The sequence below is a fragment of the Lynx rufus genome, unplaced genomic scaffold, assembly GCF_022079265.1.
Source record: "Lynx rufus isolate CCGP_SWC_20201006 ecotype Redwood Valley unplaced genomic scaffold, mLynRuf1.p SCAF_25, whole genome shotgun sequence".
NCBI lineage: Eukaryota > Metazoa > Chordata > Mammalia > Carnivora > Felidae > Lynx > Lynx rufus.
The window spans coordinates 13,338,649-13,359,930 of record NW_025814840.1 but is presented as its reverse complement, the minus strand read 5'-3'; the positions used below and the strand labels follow the sequence as shown (position 1 = coordinate 13,359,930).

Here is a 21,282-nt window from a genome sequence, read left to right as displayed (position 1 = left end):
TATATTGAACAGACAGCAATGGTTACTACAGTCAGTAATACCGTACTGCATATTTGAAAGTTGCTGAGAGTAAATTTTAAAAGCCTCTATGACAAGAAAAAATTTTAACTGTGTATGGTGATGGATGTAATTAGACTTACTGTATGGATCAAACATCCAATCATTATATTGTATACCTTAAACTAATATAATGTTATATGTCAATCATACCCCTGAAATTAAAAGTATATATGATCTTTACGGTAATAACAAAAAACAAACTTGTTCAGAGAACAGAGTGTTAGCCCCACACAATGCCCAAAGTGGAGAAGGAAACTGGAGAATTACCAAAGCTTTTATCAAATGACTGTAGTCAAAAATACGTGGTACTATTTTTTTAATTTAATAAGTGGTCTAGGTATTATATTTCATGTGAACTCATCTGAAAATACATTAAGATCAAATGACCACCACTTTTGGTAGGTTTATTTCCTCTAAGAGAAACATTTACCCAAATGCTGACCCTTCCTATCAGGTAACAGAAAGCTATGAAGTATTTTAGGGAACAATACAAAATCTACACACACACACACACACACACACACACACACACACCAATCAACAAAGAAAAATACTTTAACATCTTGACCTCAAAATTTAATATAGTTGCCTGTGTCAAAATCAAAATGGTACTAAGCCCTAATCACAAAGAAAATTGTAATAAAGTAAGAAAAACCAAACAAGTAAAATAAACCAGCTACACCACAAGGAGGTGGGAGCAGAAGGAGAAAAAGAGGGCTTGAGGTTACAAAGCAGTTGCCTACTCTATCTCTTCGCAACACTGAACATATTTTGCAGGTTGTACGAGCTGGCCTGTGCATGTGAACAGGGCAGAGTCAGTGAGAGCCATATGCTGGTGTGCTTATGAGGCAAAAACATAAACAAGGCATGAAAGTGTATGGATGTGTTCTGAACATCCAGAGGGCACGTGCTACAATTATAAGGTGTGAGCCTATTGGAATTTGGGCTCTGCCGTTACTATCTGGAAAGGCCAGATTACTGGACCTCCCTTTAGTTTCTTCTTCTGTAAAGAGCTATTATGAGGATTATATAAGATAATGTGTGCAAAAGATTTAGCACAGTACTAGCACATACTAAGTGCTAAATAAATGGTGCCAAGCATCAAAAGTATAGTGTTTCATCTCTTTTGTCCCTGCAATGGTGAATATGTGCGTGTCACATTAAAGATGGCACCTACGAAACAGAAATGGTGGAAAATAATTTTCATACGGCAAGATTTTTTAGAAATTATAAGCTTTAGTTCTCTCTATTGCCTCCTAAGGCTCTGGGGATCCAATTAAAAGCCTTTAAATCAATCACAAACAAACAACTGACAGATACACATATCTAATTCTCCAAAAAGTACAGCTGCATTGGTAAAGGATTTTTCTTGCATCTGTAAATTCTGTTAGCACTTCTTAAAATTCACCCAGCCAGGCCACTGCCCAATTTTCAGACATTCAGAAGGGCCAAAGAGCCCAGTGGCTACCCACACACTCCCTTTAGCTTGCTCACTAGTCGAGAGTAGAAGAGCCCTTATTTCAGCTACCAGTGAGGAAACATGAATGCAAACAAATACATCTGTATGTAACATGTTCATCACTTTAACTGCCTGATAACCCTTAAAAAATTTTTCATTTGCTTGTAGCTGTTTCAAAGGATTAACATTCTAAAAGCCATGTCTTTAACGTGTTGGGTTTTTTCCCTCACTTTTCACATCATCATGGAACTTAACATCATTCAATCCCCAATTCATCACATATTAAATCTGGAAGTGAAATATGGTAAAACAGACAGATGAGTACACAAAAAGCAGTCAATGCTTCCTGGATGTTCACTTCATTCCTAAATGCAGGTTTTACTATCACATCAGGTTTCACTGAACATTAAATGTATTGTTTTCTACCGGTCTATTCAGAGAGAATTATGTTGACCAACTCAATAACAAAACAGCCAATGAATTTAAAAAAAAAATGACCAACTGTAATTATTAATGTAGCATTAATGAAGGAATTCTAATGCTTCCAATGAAGCACTAGAATTAATAATGAATAAATAAATGAATTACCTTTAGCGGGCCCTTTATGTGGTCATCCTGAACTTCCACTGTCGAAGAATCATGTCTAAATGTTACCTAGAGATCATAAATTTAATTAGCCACATATACACACAAAATCAAGTGATACAAGCTCATTAATGCATGATTTATGCATGATTTAATTTTCATTACGAGTAATCTAACCGCTACCTAGTGTATGTAAGATCTCAATCCCTAACTAAGTAAACTGAAATATTTATTATTTAAACAGAAAACTTCCGAGACTAAATTAGTTGGTGTTTCACATAGTAGTTTAATTTCTTTTCCTAAAAAATGAGGGGAAAAAAGGTAGAGACCTTAGGCAATTAGGTCCTGTATAATTCTGTGAAGGCCTAGTTTAAAATTTTTTTTTTTTTTTTCAACGTTTATTTATTTTTGGGACAGAGAGAGACAGAGCATGAACGGGGGAGGGGCAGAGAGAGGGAGACACAGAATCGGAAACAGGCTCCAGGCTCTGAGCCATCAGCCCAGAGCCTGACGCGGGGCTCGAACTCACGGACCGCAAGATCGTGACCTGGCTGAAGTCGGACGCTTAACCGACTGCGCCACCCAGGCGCCCCAAGGCCTAGTTTAATAATAAGCAGTAACAACAAACATTTACTGAGAGCTAAGCATCAGGCTCAAGCATCAAATGTATGACCTTACTAGGTAGGTATGATTGTTCCCACTTTGTTGATAAGAAAACTGAGGAGCATAAAGAATAAGTAACTGGTCCACGATCACAGAACTGGTACATGGTGGCACTGAGATTCAAACTCAGGCAGTCTACCTCCAGAAGTTTACTCTACTCTTTATCAGTATAGCAATCAGAGAATGGGAAACCAGATGTAAGGAGATTAAGTTAAAAATACAGTTCAAGTTTAAATATTTAATTAGCTGGTGAAAACTAAGATAGCTTCCAGTATTCAGTATAGAAAAAGTTGTTCTTCCTATACAACGCAAGAATTCTTACAGGAATTGAAACATCAACATGGTCTTATCAGATATGTAGGATAACCAATTTACATAATTTGCTCACAAAGGAGCTATGAAAAGAGATGCCCGGTACTCACAGCATCTCAGGCATTTCTGTCTTACACAAAAGCATTACCACATTTCATTTAAGTTATGTATTTAAGTATCTCTGTCATTCACTTAGACTTGAAGTCAATTTATGACAGGGATCAGATTTTAACACTAGAGTTTCAACACCTAACATAGGGCTTAGCACACAGATGCACAATAAATGAAAACTGATGAGGAAGAAGTTTATCAACAAACTGTTAAATGCGTGTTAACTTTGAATCATATACAAACTAAACCAGTATAGAAATTTACCACTGTATCTGCTGAGAAAATAATTACCTTTGAATCATACACAGATTTTTAGAGCAGCCAAAAAAATTAACAATTTTAGATATCCGTTATTTACAAGACACACAAGACACAAGGTACTGGTATGATGTACTATCAACAGAGGCAGTAGAGACTAACAGTTTTCTTCCTTTTATTAATAGCAAGAAATGGCAGGAGTGATACATGCCATTCAGCTGCTTCATTCATTAAACAGCAGCATACAGCTGAGAACTCTATGTCAGGGCTAAAATCTAGCCTGTGCCCTGCAGACCAAAGCATGGGTCCTAGAGTATAACTGCTCCTGTCCAAAAGAAACACCTTTTTCTAACTAATATAAAAGTCTTACCTGTAGGCCATGCTCTGCTAAGGAGACTATCCACCAGGATGGAGGACTTTTGCCTAATTCACACTAAGGTGTTACCTGTGCTGGTAGCAGCCCTGTCTAGAAGAGTGAGGAACCAGATAAAAGGCTTCCTCTTCATTTCTGAGATAGCAGTGGCAAAAAAAAAAAAAAAAAATGAGTGCTCAGGTAACACCGGTGTGTGAAACCAGAACAGGAAATGCCACTATATGAACACTGTAAGAGGACCCACAAAAATCAAATCACAAAAGAGCTCACACGCACCATGCACGTGAAAACTGAAGGCAGTGGCAGGGCCAAGACTAGATTCCTATGGGTTTACAGTTAATTTAAAGGTCTTATCACAATGGATCTTAACTAGGGGTGTAAGTGACCCAGGAAGCTGTTTTCCACACATCCATGCATAAAAACCTAAGTATATATAAGCAAGGGAAAAACTCCGGAAGAGAATCTGAAACTCTCCACCAGACATACAACACCTCTATGGCCTGTTTAATAACTGGTGATATTCAAACCAGTGTTTTACGGAGTATCTGCTAATCTGGACTACATAAATCCCTTGAGGACAAAGATCAGGTCACCCTCATAGCCCCACCCTCCTTCCCATCTAACAGGTTACCACTCAGTAAATAACTGACAAATGAATAAACATCTACCTTCAAATATTTTACCTGTGCTATATTTTTCAACACCGATAATTTACCAAAATGTAAACAATTACATTCTGCATTATCTGAGAAAAACACAAGTACTTAAGAAAGATAGAGGATAAGGAAATCAACTAGATCTACCTTATTTTACTGTTATCTAAAATCTCATCAATTATAAATCACATTTCAATTTGATGGTTAAAATGGGAAGGGGAGGTCTAAAATTAAGAATTAAACTGCATGACTTCTAAGGTCCTTTCCAGCTCTAAAAGGTTAACAACACAAACAGTAACAAGTCTATAGCGAAATAGCATTCAAAATACCAATTTGTAATAACCTAACTTCATTCCAATTAGAATACTTTAAAATGCCAAATAATGCGTGCTCGCTTCGGCAGCACACATACTAAAACTGGAACGATGCAGAGATTAGCACGGCCCCCCTGCGCAAGGATGACATGCGCAAATTCATGAAGCTTCCACATTTTTGACAAAATCTCAGAAATAGACATTGTTAAAGATCTGATGAGAGTTCATTATGATGCAACTGACAACGAAATTTGGTTATTTCTGTGACATATAACACTATAAGTAATCAGAATGTTAAGTGATGACCTTATACCAAAACATTAAAACTTTAGGAACTACATATATATTTGGGCAGTTACAGCATTTACCTGTGCAATACAACCTAAGGTTTACCACTGGACGACAGTGCTTTTCCAAGTAACTTAGCATCCCAAATAAAAGGTCCTAATTGGTCAAAAAGAACTTTAAAAAAATAAAAAATAAAAGTAAATAAAAATAAAATACCAAATAATGCTTTGTTTTCGGGTATGTGACAACCATTACATAGAAACTAAAGTCATCTTGCAGGGAAATAAAGTCTTGAGTACACTCACCAAATAACAGTTTAAATATCAAATACTGATCGTATAATTTATAAAATCTACATATACTGTACCTTGACTTTGACAAGTCTTTTTGCTGTCTTGATCTTGGCTTCACAAAAGGCTCCTCTGTATTTAGCACTCACATCAGTGCCCACTGTCAAATAGGGAGGCTCATCAAGGGCCTAAAAAATGCAAACAAATATAATTAGATTTAAACTCTAATTCTCTGGTACAATTAGACCTCCGAATGGCAGATCTAATCTTGTTACAGCTACAAGAGTTGTAATAATTGAATGCAATAATGTGTTAGTAAGAACCGTTTGTAAAATACTTTAACTTAAAAATAAGTAAGATCTATGTATCAAAAACCCATTTAGGGGCGCCTGGGTGGCTCAGTTAGTTGAGCGTCCAACTTCGGCTCAGGTCATGATTTAGCGGTTTGTGAGTTCGAGGCCCACGTCGGGCTCTGTACTGACAGCTCAGAGTCTGGAGCCTGCTTCAGATTCTGTGTCTCCTTCTCTCTCTGCCCCTCCCCCACTTGTACTCTGTCTCTATCAAAAATAAATAAATGTAATTTAAAAAAAATTTAAAAACTCATTTAAATGTATGTCATATGGGGTGCCTGGGTGGCTCAGTAGGTTAAGCGTCCAACTTCAGCTCAGGTCATGATCTCGCAGTTCATGAGTTTGAGCCCCATGTCGGGCTCTGTGCTGACAGCTCGGAGCCTGGAGTCTGCTTCGGATTCTGTGTCTCCCTCTCTCTCTGCCCCTCCCCGACTCACGCTCTGTCTCTCCCTGTCTCTCAAAAATGAATAAACATTAAAGATATTTTTTAATCAACATATTTATCATATAAAATAAAAATGCATTTTTTGCTCTATATAAAATGCATATAGTCCATGATATGAATCAGCTTAATCACAAGTTTATCATTCCATCCACCCTTCCATCTACTCATTCAAATATTCACATACTATATGACCACCTAAAGAGAAGGCAGATCCTTAAAAGTTTAAAGTCTAAGAAAATTTCTTTTAATATTTAGACTGTATCTTAGCAGCTACCCAAATTCAGAATAGCTTTGTCATAACCCTATCTAGACAATTCTAAGGCAGAATAACATAACACAAAGGGAGTGGGAGGAATTACATGTATTCAAACTACTGGAGAAAAAACTATATGAAGATTTCTAATCTGGGAATTCTTAAATACTCTGGCATGGGTTCACTGTTTATTTACCCATCTATATTAAAATTTTTAATTTCTTCACTTAGGATTTAGTTTTATTCTGTGTGTGTGATTTAGTTTTTAATAGTCCTAATCTAGCTGCTCTGACTTTTTACAATCAGGTACATTTCTGTGTAAAATCTAGAAATCTAAGAAGTTTTGCTTATATTAATCAATTTCACAATCAAAGAAAGACTATGTGAGTAACTTTTCCCAAAGTGTTTTACAAGAAGTACTAATATCCTGAGATAGTCCACCAACAAGAGAAGGAGGAGAGAATTTGGGAAAATCAGTTTATTGAATAAATCCCTACTCTGCCTCATCATTTCCTTATCTGTTTGTCCAAGGAAACCTTTTTTTTTTTCTATTAACATCTATTAACATTCTGTAGAAATTCCATAGAATATAACATAGAAAATGCTATTAATACAGCAGTGAATGATGAAAATACAAATTTCACTTGGGTCTTAAACTCATTCCAATAGTTGTGGCTAATACACATGAGAGTGATAAAAAAAAAAAAAAAAAAAAAAGATATTTATTCCAGGGGCGCCTGGGTGGCTCAGTCGGTTAAGCACCTGACTTCAGCTCAGGTCATGATCTTGCCATTCCTGATTTGAGCCCCATGTCAGGCTCCGTGCTAACAGCTCAGAGCCTGGAGCCTGCTTCAGATACTGTGTCTCCCTCCTCTCTCTGTCCCTCCCTGACTCACATTCTGTTTCTCTCTCTCAAAAATAAATAAACATAAAAAAAATTTTTAAGATATTTATTGTAATGCTATACCAAAAGTGATGTAATCAAATAACTGTAGTAACTTTTCCTAAAAGGTGAGAAGTATCATAAACCAAGACAAAAGTGCTACAACTAAAAAATATCAGGGTGACCTCCTCAATGGCCATTTGTTTCACATTCTATTTATTTCACAAAAATATTTTTTAAAAGAACACAAAGCAATATCAAGTATATGGGGTTTTTTATGTCTATGTATTTTTAAGACAAAAAGAGCACAAGTGGGGAAGGTGCACAGACAGGGGGACAGAGGATCAAAAGCAGGCTCTCTACTGACAGCAGAAAGCCTGATGTGGGGGCTTGAGCCCAGGAACCACAAGATCATGACCTGAGACAAAGTCAGGCGCCCAACCAATCGAGCCACCCAGGAGCCCCTAAGTATGTTATTTTTAAAATCTACATGAGGGGCACCTGGCTGGCTCAGTTGGTAAAGCATGCAACTCTTGGTCCTGGGGTAGTGAGTTCAAATCCCATGTTGGGCATAGAGATTACTTTAAAAAAAAAAAAAAAAAACGTAAAAAAAAAAAACCAAAAAAAACAAAAGAAAGGTAAAATGGGGCCCCTGGGTGGCTCAGTCAGTTACACTTCTGACTCCTGGTTTCAGCTCAGGTCATGCATGATCTCACGATTGGTGAGTTCCAGCCCTGCCTCGGGCTGTGCACTGACAGTGTGGAGCCTGCTTGCGATTCTTTCCCCCTGCCCCTTCCCTGCTCACTCTGTCTCTCGCAAAATAAATAAATAAATAAAAACTGTTTAAAAAAGGCAAAAAGAAAAAAAAAGAAAAAAGAAAAAAAACTACCTAGGAAAATGCCCATATTTCAATTCATTTATGTTATGAGTATATACTCTTACAGAAAGATGATAATTCCTGAAATTCTACATTTTAAATCTGTTGTTATCATTGACTACAACTTGATAATTCTGTACTGCTCTTGAACCTAAAGTTAATAAATGCATTTTTCTAGTTTATCTGTCTTAGCCCTCTGAAAATACCATTTTCCATTGTCAAAACCTTGGTTAAATTCCAGACAAGCTAGTGGCTTTTTTAGATATCAAGTATATGAAACAGACTCACAGCACTTCACCCAGAAATTTTAAGTAAGTTTCAGAAAGACATCAATTCACTTTGTGGTTCAACTGATATTGTATGTAATTGCTAGAAAAGGAAATGGTGAGCCTGTCTTCACTACCACAGGCTCATTACTCTCTACAACTTGTAAACCTCTCTCATTAACACATCCTGCCTTATTAGTTAGGACATTTATTTTCACAGACAGAATGGTTAAAAATAAATGAAAACTTATGAAGAACGAGAAATTGGGAAATGTAGGAAAAAAACAAGAAATCAACTCAAAGTTGCACATTTGTGCCTACTCAGAAACAAATATTTAATATGTGATAAGCTTTTTAGATATTATTATAGAGATTGTGAACAAAAAGGGGAATAGAATAGTAATATATTTAGACTACTAATATACAAACCATTTACATTTTCTTTCCGTTAGTATTCATATCAAACCCTAGCAACACTCCCAATGATAGCAAGCTATAAAGATGTTTACTGAGCAGATTTATTCAACTTAAATTTGAGATTTCCCCCCCAAAACCAAGACCATCTCACATTCTTTTCTTTTCTTTTTTTTTTTTTAATTTACATCCAAATTAGTTAGCATAGAGTGCAACAGTGATTTCAGGAGTAGATCCCTTAATGCTCCTTACCCATTTAGCCCATCCCCCCTCCCACAACCCCTCCAGTAACCCTTAGTTTGTTCTCCATATGTATGAGTCTCTTCTGTTTTGTCCCCCTCCCTGTGTTTATATTATTTTCGTTTCCCTTCCCTTATGTTCATCTGTTTTGTCTCTTAAAGTCCTCATATGAGTGAAGTCATATGATTTTTGTCTTTCTCTGACTAATTTCACTTAGCATAATACCCTCCAGTTCCATCCACATAGTTGCAAATGGCAAGATTTCATTCTTTTTGATTGCCAAGTAATACTCCATTGTATATATACATACACACCACATCTTTAACCATTCATCCATCGATGGACATTGGGGCTCTTTCCATACTTTGGCTATTGTTGATAGTGCTGCTAGAAACATGGGGGTGCATGTGCCCCTTAGAAACAGCACACCTGTAACCCATGGATGAATGCCTAGTAGTGCAATTGCTGGGTCATAGGGTCGTTCTATTTTTAGTTTTTTGAGGAACCTCCATACTGTTTTCCAGAGTGGCTACACCAGTTTGCATTCCCACATCTCACATTCTTACCAACATAAAAATCCATGCAGACAGAAAACAGTAATAATTACCTCAAATATTGTGGGGAGCAAATTATTATTTTGAAGGCTAATAGTTCCCTTCCTTTAAGCTAGAATACATGAAACTGAATTAGCAAAACATATAAAGAAAATGTGTATTAGAAAAATACTTGAGGGGTGCATGGGTGGCTCAGTCAGTTAAGCATCTGACTTCAGCTCAGGTCATTATCTCCCCGCTTATGGGTTCGAGGCCATGTCGGGCTCTATGCTGACAGCTCAGAGCCTGGAGCCTGCTTTGGATTCTGTGTCTCCCTCTCTCTCTGCCCCTCCTCTGCTCATTGTCTTTCTCTCTCTGTCTCAAAAACATTAAAAAAGAGAGAAGAGAGGAAAAATACTTGAAAAGGGAAACCAAAGTATAATAAACAACTGCTAAATTGAAATACATTGTTAGAACAGTGTTAATTGTATTAAAGGCTGCAGATGAAAAGCAAAGATCTATGTTCTGAGCTTACCTCTGCCTCTATTACTTTGTTTTGCATCATCTTAGGTAAGTTACTTTTCTGTTCTTAAATTCTCATCATTAGATGAATATAAGAATTTGAATTTTGAATACCTTTGTCTAACAAGTCTATCTCAAAGCATTGGGGTTACAGAGATAATCAGAATGGGATATTTTTAAGACACATAATCATCTAGAACTGAAACTATGCTAACCCAAATATGAGTGAGAATTTCTCATGAGAAAAACAAATGAAATCCATAATCTACCTACATGTTCAGCTTGGTGTGCATATAAAGCAGACTAATAGCACAGGCTTTCAAAGCAGAAAGATATGGTCCTAACCCCAGGTCAATTCCGTACACTAACGATGAATTTTTGTAGACTACCATATCTCTCTAAGCTTCAGATTCTACATCAGGAAAACACGGTCAATATTAGAAAGCACTCAATTATGATGCCTCAAGTATTTAGCTATTAACAATTACTATTACTATTATGAAACACTCAAGGTGGACAAACAAGTCATTAAACCAATGTAAGTTCAGATTTGGCACTCCTCCTTTTTTTCTTTTTAAAATGCAAGAAGAAAACCTCATTTTTAATGATTGCTCATCATAAGTCCGTGCAAATGGAAAAGTTACACCATTTTCCTCACCTTTCCAACTAAGGTCAATACTCTCAGAATATATTATTTTTCAGTATGAAATCTAATGAGAAAATACCACAGGATATCTGGCAATATGTATATGTCTTTAAAATATTACTCTATTTCTAGAAATACAAAAATAATCAAAGATATTTATATGTTGTACATATAGAAAAAACATACATAATAAAGACAGGAATAGCTGTTAAAAGGAATTAAAGAGAACAGAGGGGCGCCTGGATGGTTCAGTCGGTTAAGCGTCCACCTTTGGCTCAGGTCATGATCTCACCGCTCGTGAGTTCAAGCTCTGCGCTGGGCTCTGTGCTAACAGCTCAGAGCCTGGAGCCTGCTTCAGATTGTCTCTTTCTCTCTGCCCTCCCCCACCCCTGCCCTGCTAGTGTTCTTCTCTCTCTCTCTCTCTCTCTCTCTCTCTCAAAAATAAGTATACATTAAAAAAATTTTTTTTAAAAAAGGGAATGGAATAGAGGAGTATGTATATGAAAATCTGCCATTCAAAATAAGCGTTCCTATTTTTTAAAATTGTTACAATTCGCATGTATTCTTTGCTTTTTAATTTTTTTCTTTTGAGAGACAGAAAGTGAGTACACAAGCAGGGAAGGGGCAGAGGGAGAGAGAGAGAATCCCCAGCAGGCTCCGCACTGACCCAGGCGGGGTTCAATCCCACAACCCTGGGATCATGACCTGAGCTGAAATCAAGAGTCGGTGGCTCAACTGACTGAGCCACCCAGGCGCCCCCATTCTTTGCTTTTTAAAATGTATACCAACAAAAGGAGGGGTGCCTGGGTGGCTCAGTCGGTTGAGCGACTGACTCTTGATTTTGGCTCAGGTCATGATCTCACAGTTCATGAGATCGAGCCCCACCTCTGACTCTGTGCTGGCAGTGTGGATCCTGCTTGGGATTCTCTCTCTCCCTCTCTCTCTGTTCCTTCCCTGCTTGCTTGCACTTGCTCTCTCCCAAAATAAATAAACATTAAAAAATAAGTAAAACATATATTAAGGTACATTTCAAACAAACACAAAAGAATATGGGACTATAATAAATCCCCCATATGCTCATACTCTGGCTCCCACAATTATCAGTGCAATTTTGTCTCATCTATACTCCTACCTATTCCTTCCAAACAATGATTATTTTGAAAGAAACCCCAGATATTACATCATTTCATCAGAACAACAGTCAGTTGTGATTATGGGTTACTTTTATCTTTTCTATTAATACTTTTCTGTACCTTCTAATGTACTTAGAATGACTATATTAATGAGACTCAGTACAATATAGTAATTAAGAGCATAGGTGTTTGGTTTTTTTTAAGTAGGTTCCACGCCCAGCATGGAGCCCAACGCGGATCTTGAACTCATAACCATGAGATCAAGACCTCAGCTGAGATTAAGAGTTGGACACTCAACCAAATGAGCCATCCAAGTGCCCCAAGAGCATAGACTCTTGAGTTAGATGCTTATGTTCAAACCTATCACTTAGTAGGGAGGTGACCTTGGGCTAGAACCTCTGTACCTCAGGATATAAGAGTGACTATCTCACAGGGAGAAGAACTGAAATGCTACATGTAAAGTGCTTAGAACAGACTGTTAGTATTAATAATTTGGGGGAAAACCGGGCTTTAAAAAAAAGTTTTTTTAAGTCCTATACAAAAGAGATCCCACACAAATAGAACAGATGACAGTTTAACTGTGTATATATATATGGATGAGGGAGGGGAGAAAGAGTTTAAATATCATCCCCCTGAGGCGCTTGGGTAGCTGTTGGGTAAGCAGCCAACTCTTGATTTCATCTCAGGTCATGATCTCCCGGTCCTGAGATCGAGCCCTGCGTAGGGTTCTGCACTGGGAGTGGTGCCTGCTTAAGATTTCCTCTGCCCCCTTCCACACGAGCACGGTCTCTCTTTCTCAAAAATAAGTAAATAAATTTAAATATTATCCCCCTTATTCAATTCAGAAATAAAGTAATCCTCTTGCCTGCAGTAGCTACAAGAGGTTAAAGTGTCTGTGGGGATGTTCCACTAAGAAGTACATCTCACCCCTTTAGTATGGTGGAAAGACAACCGAGACTATATGCCTACTCCAGGGCTACCGTACTTCAGTCCAGAAATATACAAAGAATTATGTCAGGAGGTTAACTAAGATTCCATGCACCAACACTGCCGCTGTTAGGTATACATGTTGTCAAACCAGAAAAAAAACTCTTACCTTTTTTTTTTTTTTGCTCTGCTTCTCTGATTTTGGTCAATAATATGGACCTTCTCAGAGGCTAAACTAAAATGTTATTATGTGGCACCTCCATGCCCAAAAGGAAATTAAACTACTAAATTACCATCCCTTTGTTTAGCAAACAGAACAGTTCTCTCGTTGTCAAGGCAACAGCTACCTCACAGTTATTCAGCCTTGCTTAAACAATTATTTTTCTAGTCAATCTACCAAATGTCCTCACTGGCACCTAAAAACCATTGAATTCCAAGGGAACGCTAAAAAGCGTAAGCGATTTTTAAATTAGCTATTGGTGGCTAATAATCCTTTAAGAAGCCAAAACACCAGTGAAACATACAAGTGCCCAAAGGAATCAACAGTAATTTCTAATGTGCCTTGGGCTGCAGTACACCAAATATTTGAAGTAAGCTTTAGAAAGACAATAGTTGAATCAATTCTCCAAGTGGCTAATAATATTCAGTTATTCAAGATCTATTTTTAAAAAAGCAAAACATGCCTGACGACATTTTCTTGAGGTAGTTTCTTTAGAAGGGTTAAGTATTCGAACCGGTTTGGCAGTGCTGATGCAGCCAGGAGAAGCAGAACAAGAGTATTAAATTTGATGCTAAAACCCTCAGTAAATAAATGTACTTAAACACACAGTGTAACAAGAAATCTAGGAAAACGACCTTTTGTATATGATAATCTCAAAGAGGCATTAGAACAATAGTGGAGATAATTCCAGCAGATGAATGAATGAAAAATATTTACCTATATACCAAAGGGTATGTCATTTAAAAATTAAAATGCACAATTTTTTAAGACATACAAGCAAAAAAGTGCACTGAAGAAATAAAGAGAACTGTATAATCTAAAATCTTCTCTGGGACCATTTCTTCTTTTCCTTTTCATGTGGTACTAAGGACATGTGCTGGTGACGGGTAAGGGGTGGGGAGGCAGAGAGAGAGGGGACAGATGCTGAGTATTCACGGTAAGGGGGAGGCAGCTGAGGAAGCCCCATGGAAGCACAGGCTGACCCAGTGGCTAAGGACATGGTGGGAGCCGAGCAGAGACTGAGGAAATGAGCAGCAGAATTAAATTTGTTACACTCACCAAAGAAGTAAGCTGAGTGATGAAGTGAGGATATACTGAGGATAGTGGGGCCATGTTTCCCACTGCTAAAGAAATTTTAAGGGAAGGAAGGAGTAAGGAGCTATAAAGAAGTCTAAGGTAGGGGCACCTGGGTGGCTCAGTAGGTTGAGCATCTGACTCTTCGTTTCAGCTCATGTCATGATCCCACATCGGGCTGAGCATGGAACCTGCATAAGATTCTCTCTTTCTCTCTCTCTCTCTCTCTCTCTCTCTCTCTCCCCCGCTCACTCTCTCTGTCTAAAATAACATAAACTAAATACGTCTAAGGCACTGGCCTGGAATTAGAAACCTGAACTCATGGTTGCATGATATACACACATAGGAAAATGAATAAGTAGTTACAGATGTATATGTATATACATATATGTATATGCATACATGTGTAGTTACGGATGTATATGCATATATATTTGTATATATGTATTTGTGTGTGTATGCATTTTTATGTCCATATATTTTCCTAACTGTCCACCAAGAAGGCACAAGGGCACCTGACAGCCCAGTAACAAAAAAACACGAAAATGGCCTGTCTCTTGACTTCCAAATCCCATCCTACATTAAAAGAAACCAGGGAGGGTGCCTGGGTGGCTCAGTAGGTTAAGTTCCCAACTCTTGATTTCACTTCAGGTCCTGATCTAATGGTTTGTGAGTTCAAGCTCCACTTCGAGCTCTGTGCTGACAGTGAGGAGTTTCCTTGGGATTCTCTCTCTTCCTCTCTCTCTGCCCCTCCCCAACTTGTTCTTTCTCTCTGTCTCTCTGTGTCTCTCTCTCTCAAAATAAATAAACTTAAAAAAAGAAAAAAAGAAACCACCAGGGATCTTTGGAGAAATGGCTCACTTCAAAGTTGGGTAGAGAAAGTACAAGAAGAATCTGAAACATCTTGTGCCAGAAAGTAAGGAAGTGTTCAATGAATGATGGGAGACATTTCAGAGGGACATAGGAGCCAGCTGAAGGAGATCCTGCTGGCCAGATGAGGGAAACTGAGCACCAAAATAAGTATTGGTTATCCCTGTTAGGCATATATGTGTATGTCAAAACTGACCGACTTAAGATGTGCACATTCCACTATAAGTAAATCATATTGCAGCTGAAAAACTTAATAACAAATTACAACCCACTCATTAAGACTAGCATCGATGAGTCCACACTGACAAGTGAATGAATGATGAATAAATAAGTAAATTCAGAAAAGAGAAAAAGCTCTTCCTTATATAGTAAAATGTTAATAAATGCAGTAGGAATGGTGGAAATAAAGAATCATCTTTTCGCAGCCATCATAAAGATGACGACGGATTCATAGTGTTGTCTATAGGTGCTAAGCTGATGAGTGGAGGTCTGATGAAAGGCATATTGATATAATTTTGGACTATTACTCAATTATCAGTGGTGGAATGACAAAATACACTGAAAACAAAAGTGCAACTTTCTGTGGGGCATTCTCATTTGACAATGCGAAAAATTAGACCCAGGTTGAAGAAGTTATCCTACGGAATTCCTATTCCTGTATTCCTTAAAACGTTAAAGAATACGAAATGTAGGGAAAACCAGGAAACAGTTGTAGATTGAAGTGGTCTGAAGAGATACGACAGTCAAATGCAACATGAATTTCTGGATAAAGCCTGGTCCAGAAAGGAAAGGGATATTCTTAGGAGAGTTGGTAAAATTTAAAAGGGATCTGTGGATAGGATGGCAGTATTATACCAATGCTGACATCCTGATCTCAAGGGCTGAATGCAGGATGGGTACAAGAGTGGCCTTTTTGTTGGGAATTACACACTGGAGCATTTAGGGGTGACAGGACGTCACATCTGCAGCTTGCTCTCAAAAAGTCTGAAGATAGGGGCGCCTGGGTGGCGCAGTCGGTTAAGCGTCCGACTTCAGCCAGGTCACGATCTCGCGGTCCGTGAGTTCGAGCCCCGCGTCGGGCTCTGGGCTGATGGCTCAGAGCCTGGAGCCTGTTTCCGATTCTGTGTCTCCCTCTCTCTCTGCCCCTCCCCCGTTCATGCTCTGTCTCTCTCTGTCCCAAGAAAAATAAATAAACGTTGAAAAAAAAAAAAAAAAGTCTGAAGATAATGATAACAGGTACATACATATGTATACATATACACAGATTATAAGAATTATTTGTACTATAAATTCAAAATTCTTTTAAAATAAATTATTTTAAGGTAATATATATATTCATCGGGCATTTGTATATTTCTTCTATGAATTGCTCAGTTGTGTTCTTTATCCATCTGAGGTTGTTTTTTTTTTTTTTTTTTTACTGGATTGTAAAAGTTCTTGGATATTAAAAAAAAATAATCAATCTCTGGGGTGCCTGGGTGGCTGAGTTGGTTGAGCATCCAACTTCAGCTCAGGTCATGATCTCACAGTTCGTGGGTTCGAACCCTGTGTTGGGCTCTGCGCTGACAGCTCTAGGCCTGGAGCCTGCTTCAAATCCTGTGTCTCCCTCTCTCTTTCCCTCTCCCCCGCTTGCACTCTGTCTCTCTGTCTCTCAAAAATAAATAAACGTTAAAAAAATTTTTTTAGATAATAATAATAATAATCAACCTTTACCCCCAAACACAAAAATCTTCTCTGGATGCCACCTATATTTCCTAATATCTTCTTAAAAATTAAGTTACTTTAGAGGATGGAACCACAAATTACTTGTAAGTAAATTTTAGACCCACATATACTAACCAGAGAGATACGTGAATATTCACAAATATTGACAGAAGGGTATCTGCATATTCCTGGAAATTTTAAAAGCTCAAAATAGACATTCTGACTAGACTATTCATCATCAACAAAGAGGTAAGACAGGAAAGCAGGAAGGACATTTATTAAGTGCCTACTGTATATTTAAGGCATTATTCTATGAGTCAAAAAAGCACAGGCACTTTCCTCAAATAATACAAAGGTAGACTATTTTGCCATCAGAAGAGGTTTAATCTTAATTTGTTATCTTGCTAGTGAGATCAAAATATTCAAACATAAGTGAATGTGCTTTAGAATAATGTCACTTTCAGAACATACCATGCTTATTTATAATATTTAAACTTTAGTGATCTGGAAACTAGAAGAGCCTAGTGATGCAGCCAGCTCAAAAATCAGAATTACAAAAAGAAACCGTAACTGGCATGGTTACAGTTTATGTCTATCTGGGCATGTTACTAATATCTACTTTGGCATGAATTAAAAGGCAGTAAGTAGAATATTTTGAAATGTCACAAGATAAGTCACTAGGAGGCATCTACAGAATATTTTCTAAGAGTTTGCTTGACTACCAAAAATAATAAAAATCCTTGAAAGTCCTCATTAACCACGTTTTTGTAGATGACCTGAAAACAACAATATTACATTTTTGTTTTATTACTAAAAAAATAATAGTGGGGCGCCTGGGTGGCTCAGTCGGTTGAGCACCGGCTTCAGCTCAGGTCACGATCTCACGGTCCGTGAGTTCGAGCCCCGCGTCGGGCTCTGTGCTGACAGCTCAGAGCCTGGAGCCTGTTTCGGATTCTGTGTCTCCCTCTCTCTCTGGCCCTCCCCCATTCATGCTCTGTCTCTGTCTCAAAAATAAATAAACGTTAAAAAAATAAAAAAAAAATAGTAGTAGTAGAAAACTAAGGGGAAAAATCAGATTAGCAGGAGTGTGTCTTCTCAGAGATGACTATCAGAATACCATTCCAGATATTTTCCCCTAGCAAAATAACCAGAGAGACAGATGACAGATAGTTTGATCAACTACTCTTACTTCACTCTAATTTTTTTTTTTAAGTTTACTTATTTTGAGAGAGAGAGACAGAGCGAGGGAGGGGCAGAGAGAGAGGGAGAGAGAGAATCCCAAGCAGACTCTGCACTGTCAGTGCAGAGCCTGACACGGGGATCAATCTCCTGAACTGTGAGATCATGACTGGAGCCAAAATCAAGGGTCTGATGCTTAACCAACTGAGCCACCCAGGCACCCCATTGTGTGTTTTTATTTTTCACTTAATAAAGCTTGAATGTTCTTCCATATCTTACATGTGATTCTGCTGATAATCACTACATAGTCTTACCTGTGCTAAACCAACCTTTATGTAACATTTCTTCGTGACTGCAGAAAGAGGGAAACAGAAGTAGGGAAGGAATGGAAAGAGATGGATGAAATAAAGGATGAAAAGGAGATAAATGGTAGAGACCGGAAGCAGAGAGCACAAGGAGGAAGCAAATCCTGTGGAGTTGGGGTTTGGGACTCAGTTCACTAGCTCTCCTGATGAAAGCCATCCCCACTTTGTTGTCTGATTTCATAGTGGTTGTACCGCTCAATGTACGGATTAAGACGTTGGCAAATTTCAAAATTCTAGGGCTTTTGAGCCAGAGAGATTGCTATTCACTTACTAAGTAACTTTCTGTCTTTGACTATGTCACCTCCACCATTTTAATCTTTGGTTTCCTCTCTGTAGATTGTGGAGATTTCTCTTGTAGGGTGCTTGCAAGTTTTAAATTAAGTAGTATATTTAGAGTCTCTGGGAGACTGACAAGTCCTGGATAAGTACTCAGCAAACATTAAACCATATGCAACTGCTGTTTTATAGATCAAAAAAGGTCAAATACTGGCAATTTTTTATGGTTCAATCTAACACTGATTTTCTCCTTTTAAATTTTTTTTATATATATTTATTTATTTTTGAGAGTGAGAAAGAGCGTGAGCAGGGGAGGGGCAGAGAAAGAGGGAGACAAAGAATCCGAAGCAGGCTCCAGGCTCTGAGCTGTCAGCACAGAGCCCGACACAGGGTAGAACTCACGAACCACGAGATCATGACCTGAACCAAAGTTGGATGCTTAACCGACTGAGCCACCCAGGTGCCCCACTCTCCTTTTCTTTTAAACAGGTGGGAAACCAGAGACCAACACCTCAGACATCTTGACGGTGCAGTCCTATTCTACAATCTGCTCAGACCCTGCTCCTACCCCACTGCCCATGAACAAGGCCCAGCTTTGCGCTACTAACTTTTCTGGGTCCCTTAAGCTCCACCTAAGTAGATTTCTTTCAGATAACTGGGCCTCTCACTGAGCTCTAGGTCCTGGGCAACCTGCATTTGACCTTTATACCACTAACAGGGGTATAACTATTTTTTTCTCACTTGATGGCTGTCTGGTCCACCAACCAAGTTTTATCTTGATTTACATTCTCAAGAACATAACCTTGAAAAAAGCCATCAAAAGGAAACTAATTCTGATCGCTTGAAAACCTACCCGTTACCTGTCTAGTGACCAAAAAAATTGACTCACAGAGTATGCAATACACATTCTAAGCCCTAGAATTCATTCTAATTTCTGAGCACTTAATTGTATTAACTCCTTTAGTAACCAATGCTGCAATACTTATTATTATACTATATACTAGCTTTGCTTGTCCCAAACAGATAGAAACATTCTATAAAGGTGAACATTTCACACTACTTTTTTTCTTAATTTTTATTTTAAGTAGGCTTCACACCCAAGCCCAATGGGGCTTAAACTCACGACCCCAAGATCAAGAGTTTCATGCTCTACCAACTGAGCCAGCCAGGCACCCCCATGTCACACTGTATTTTAATGATGTGTATCTGTCGTCTCTCCTAGATTGCACAACTTAAGGCAGAAAATAGCCTCTTACTCATCTCTAGATGCCATGGTCCTAAACTGCACCTACATACAGGAGGAATTCAGGAAACATTTACTGAACCAAAGAAGTTAGACATTAGTTAAGGCCAGCTAAATGAGATTTCCCTTAAGGTAAAAATCATTTATATTTCAAAAACACCTTATACTGAGAAGCACCTCGTATCGAAAGGTCAAAAGCATGAGCTCTGGAATCAGCAGTACCTGGTCCAAACTCCAGGTCTGTGACTTGCTAGGTATGTGACCTTTGACACTGATTATTTGACTTCTCTCAGCCTAGAACTTTGTATTTGACAAGTGGAGACACAGAAAATTAGAAAATTTTGTCATATGTCAAGTAGAGACATAGAAACTTACGTTGCGTGCTGATAAATCTAAAAGTTTGTAACATCAGATAACCAAAATGTTATGATAAAAAAGGCCATACAGTTTCATAAAGACTAAGCTGGTAACATGACAAGCATCAACTATTAGATTATTTCTCCTAACAAAGAGGTGTTCTGGCATCTTACTTTGTCAACAAGTTGATTAGACTGGTAGCCAGACACCTGATCTAAACTGGGCAGACCAGGTTTTCTCTCACAGGAATTTAAAGCTGAAATGCTAATCCGTTTGTTGGTACAGCAAAATAATATAGCCTGTAGCCATTTCCCAGCATGTGTAGAGAGAGAAGCAGAGAAAACTGGTCAAACTGCAAAGAGAGTAAGAAATAAAGGAGAAGAACAAAACAGATGTACAGAGAAAAAAGGGACACATAAGAGACTACGTGTCCTCTGAGTGACTAAGAATATAGCTAGTTCCTACTAGCTCTCCAGCCCCAAAGTTAAATCCCTCCTAAAATCTCACTGAACTTTCTGTTCTTGGGTACTACGTATCCTTAAAATAAATCCCCTTTTCTGATTTTGAGAATCTGAGATGGTTTCTATTACCTATAATCAAAACAATCTTAATTAAAACCCATCAGAAACTTACCGAAGTTAGAAATAATGTAAAATGTAACTAAAATTCTATAAACATTTATTGAGCATCCATAATTAATGTCCTGGGTTACTTAGGACTTAGGTCACATCTATACAAATATTAAACCAATTCCAGTTTAAAATTTTAAGCTAAATTGTCACAATATAGTCCTATGACATGGAGAATACTAATTGGACACATTCAATGTTGTATATTCCAGCTAGTATGATTGGATTGGAAGGGGAGCATTGCCAAAACCCTCAAACTAAAATCGCAGGAAACTCAAAAGTAATCTGATTCACAATTTTGAAAGTTTACACTGAAAATAAGATTTCAACCTTCTACAAAAATAAATGCCTCAACTATTAATCTAACTGTTCTTTTCTCACTAAAATAAATACTTCTTGAATAACTTATCTGAATTCTGTTAACCATAGCACATATATTATAATACAAAGTTATAGATACTTTGGAACTGGCTCTAGAAAAACATTAATTTTGAAGAATGAAATCAC

General features: G+C 37.9%; 1 protein-coding gene and 1 non-coding gene across 8 annotated transcripts in view; one reads left to right on the top strand and one right to left on the bottom strand.

The window, feature by feature from the left end:
• The window catches only part of ARID4B (AT-rich interaction domain 4B), a 156,901-nt gene that overhangs the window by 83,750 nt on the left and 51,869 nt on the right, over window positions 1-21,282 (bottom strand). For all 7 annotated transcript variants that reach the window (XR_006963703.1, XM_047088584.1, XM_047088580.1 and 4 more), the window contains exons 3-4: window positions 5,447-5,557; window positions 2,108-2,173 (exon numbers count right to left, since the gene is read on the bottom strand). Coding sequence is in view for 6 of the 7 variants with exons in the window: in XM_047088584.1 (XP_046944540.1) it covers window positions 2,108-2,173; window positions 5,447-5,557 (177 nt within the window). In the remaining variant the exon portion in view is untranslated. The remainder of the gene's footprint in view (window positions 1-2,107; window positions 2,174-5,446; window positions 5,558-21,282) is intronic.
• On the top strand, window positions 4,865-4,971 carry LOC124518917 (U6 spliceosomal RNA). Its single transcript, XR_006963932.1, has one exon. It is a non-coding gene; the product is annotated as a U6 spliceosomal RNA (small nuclear RNA).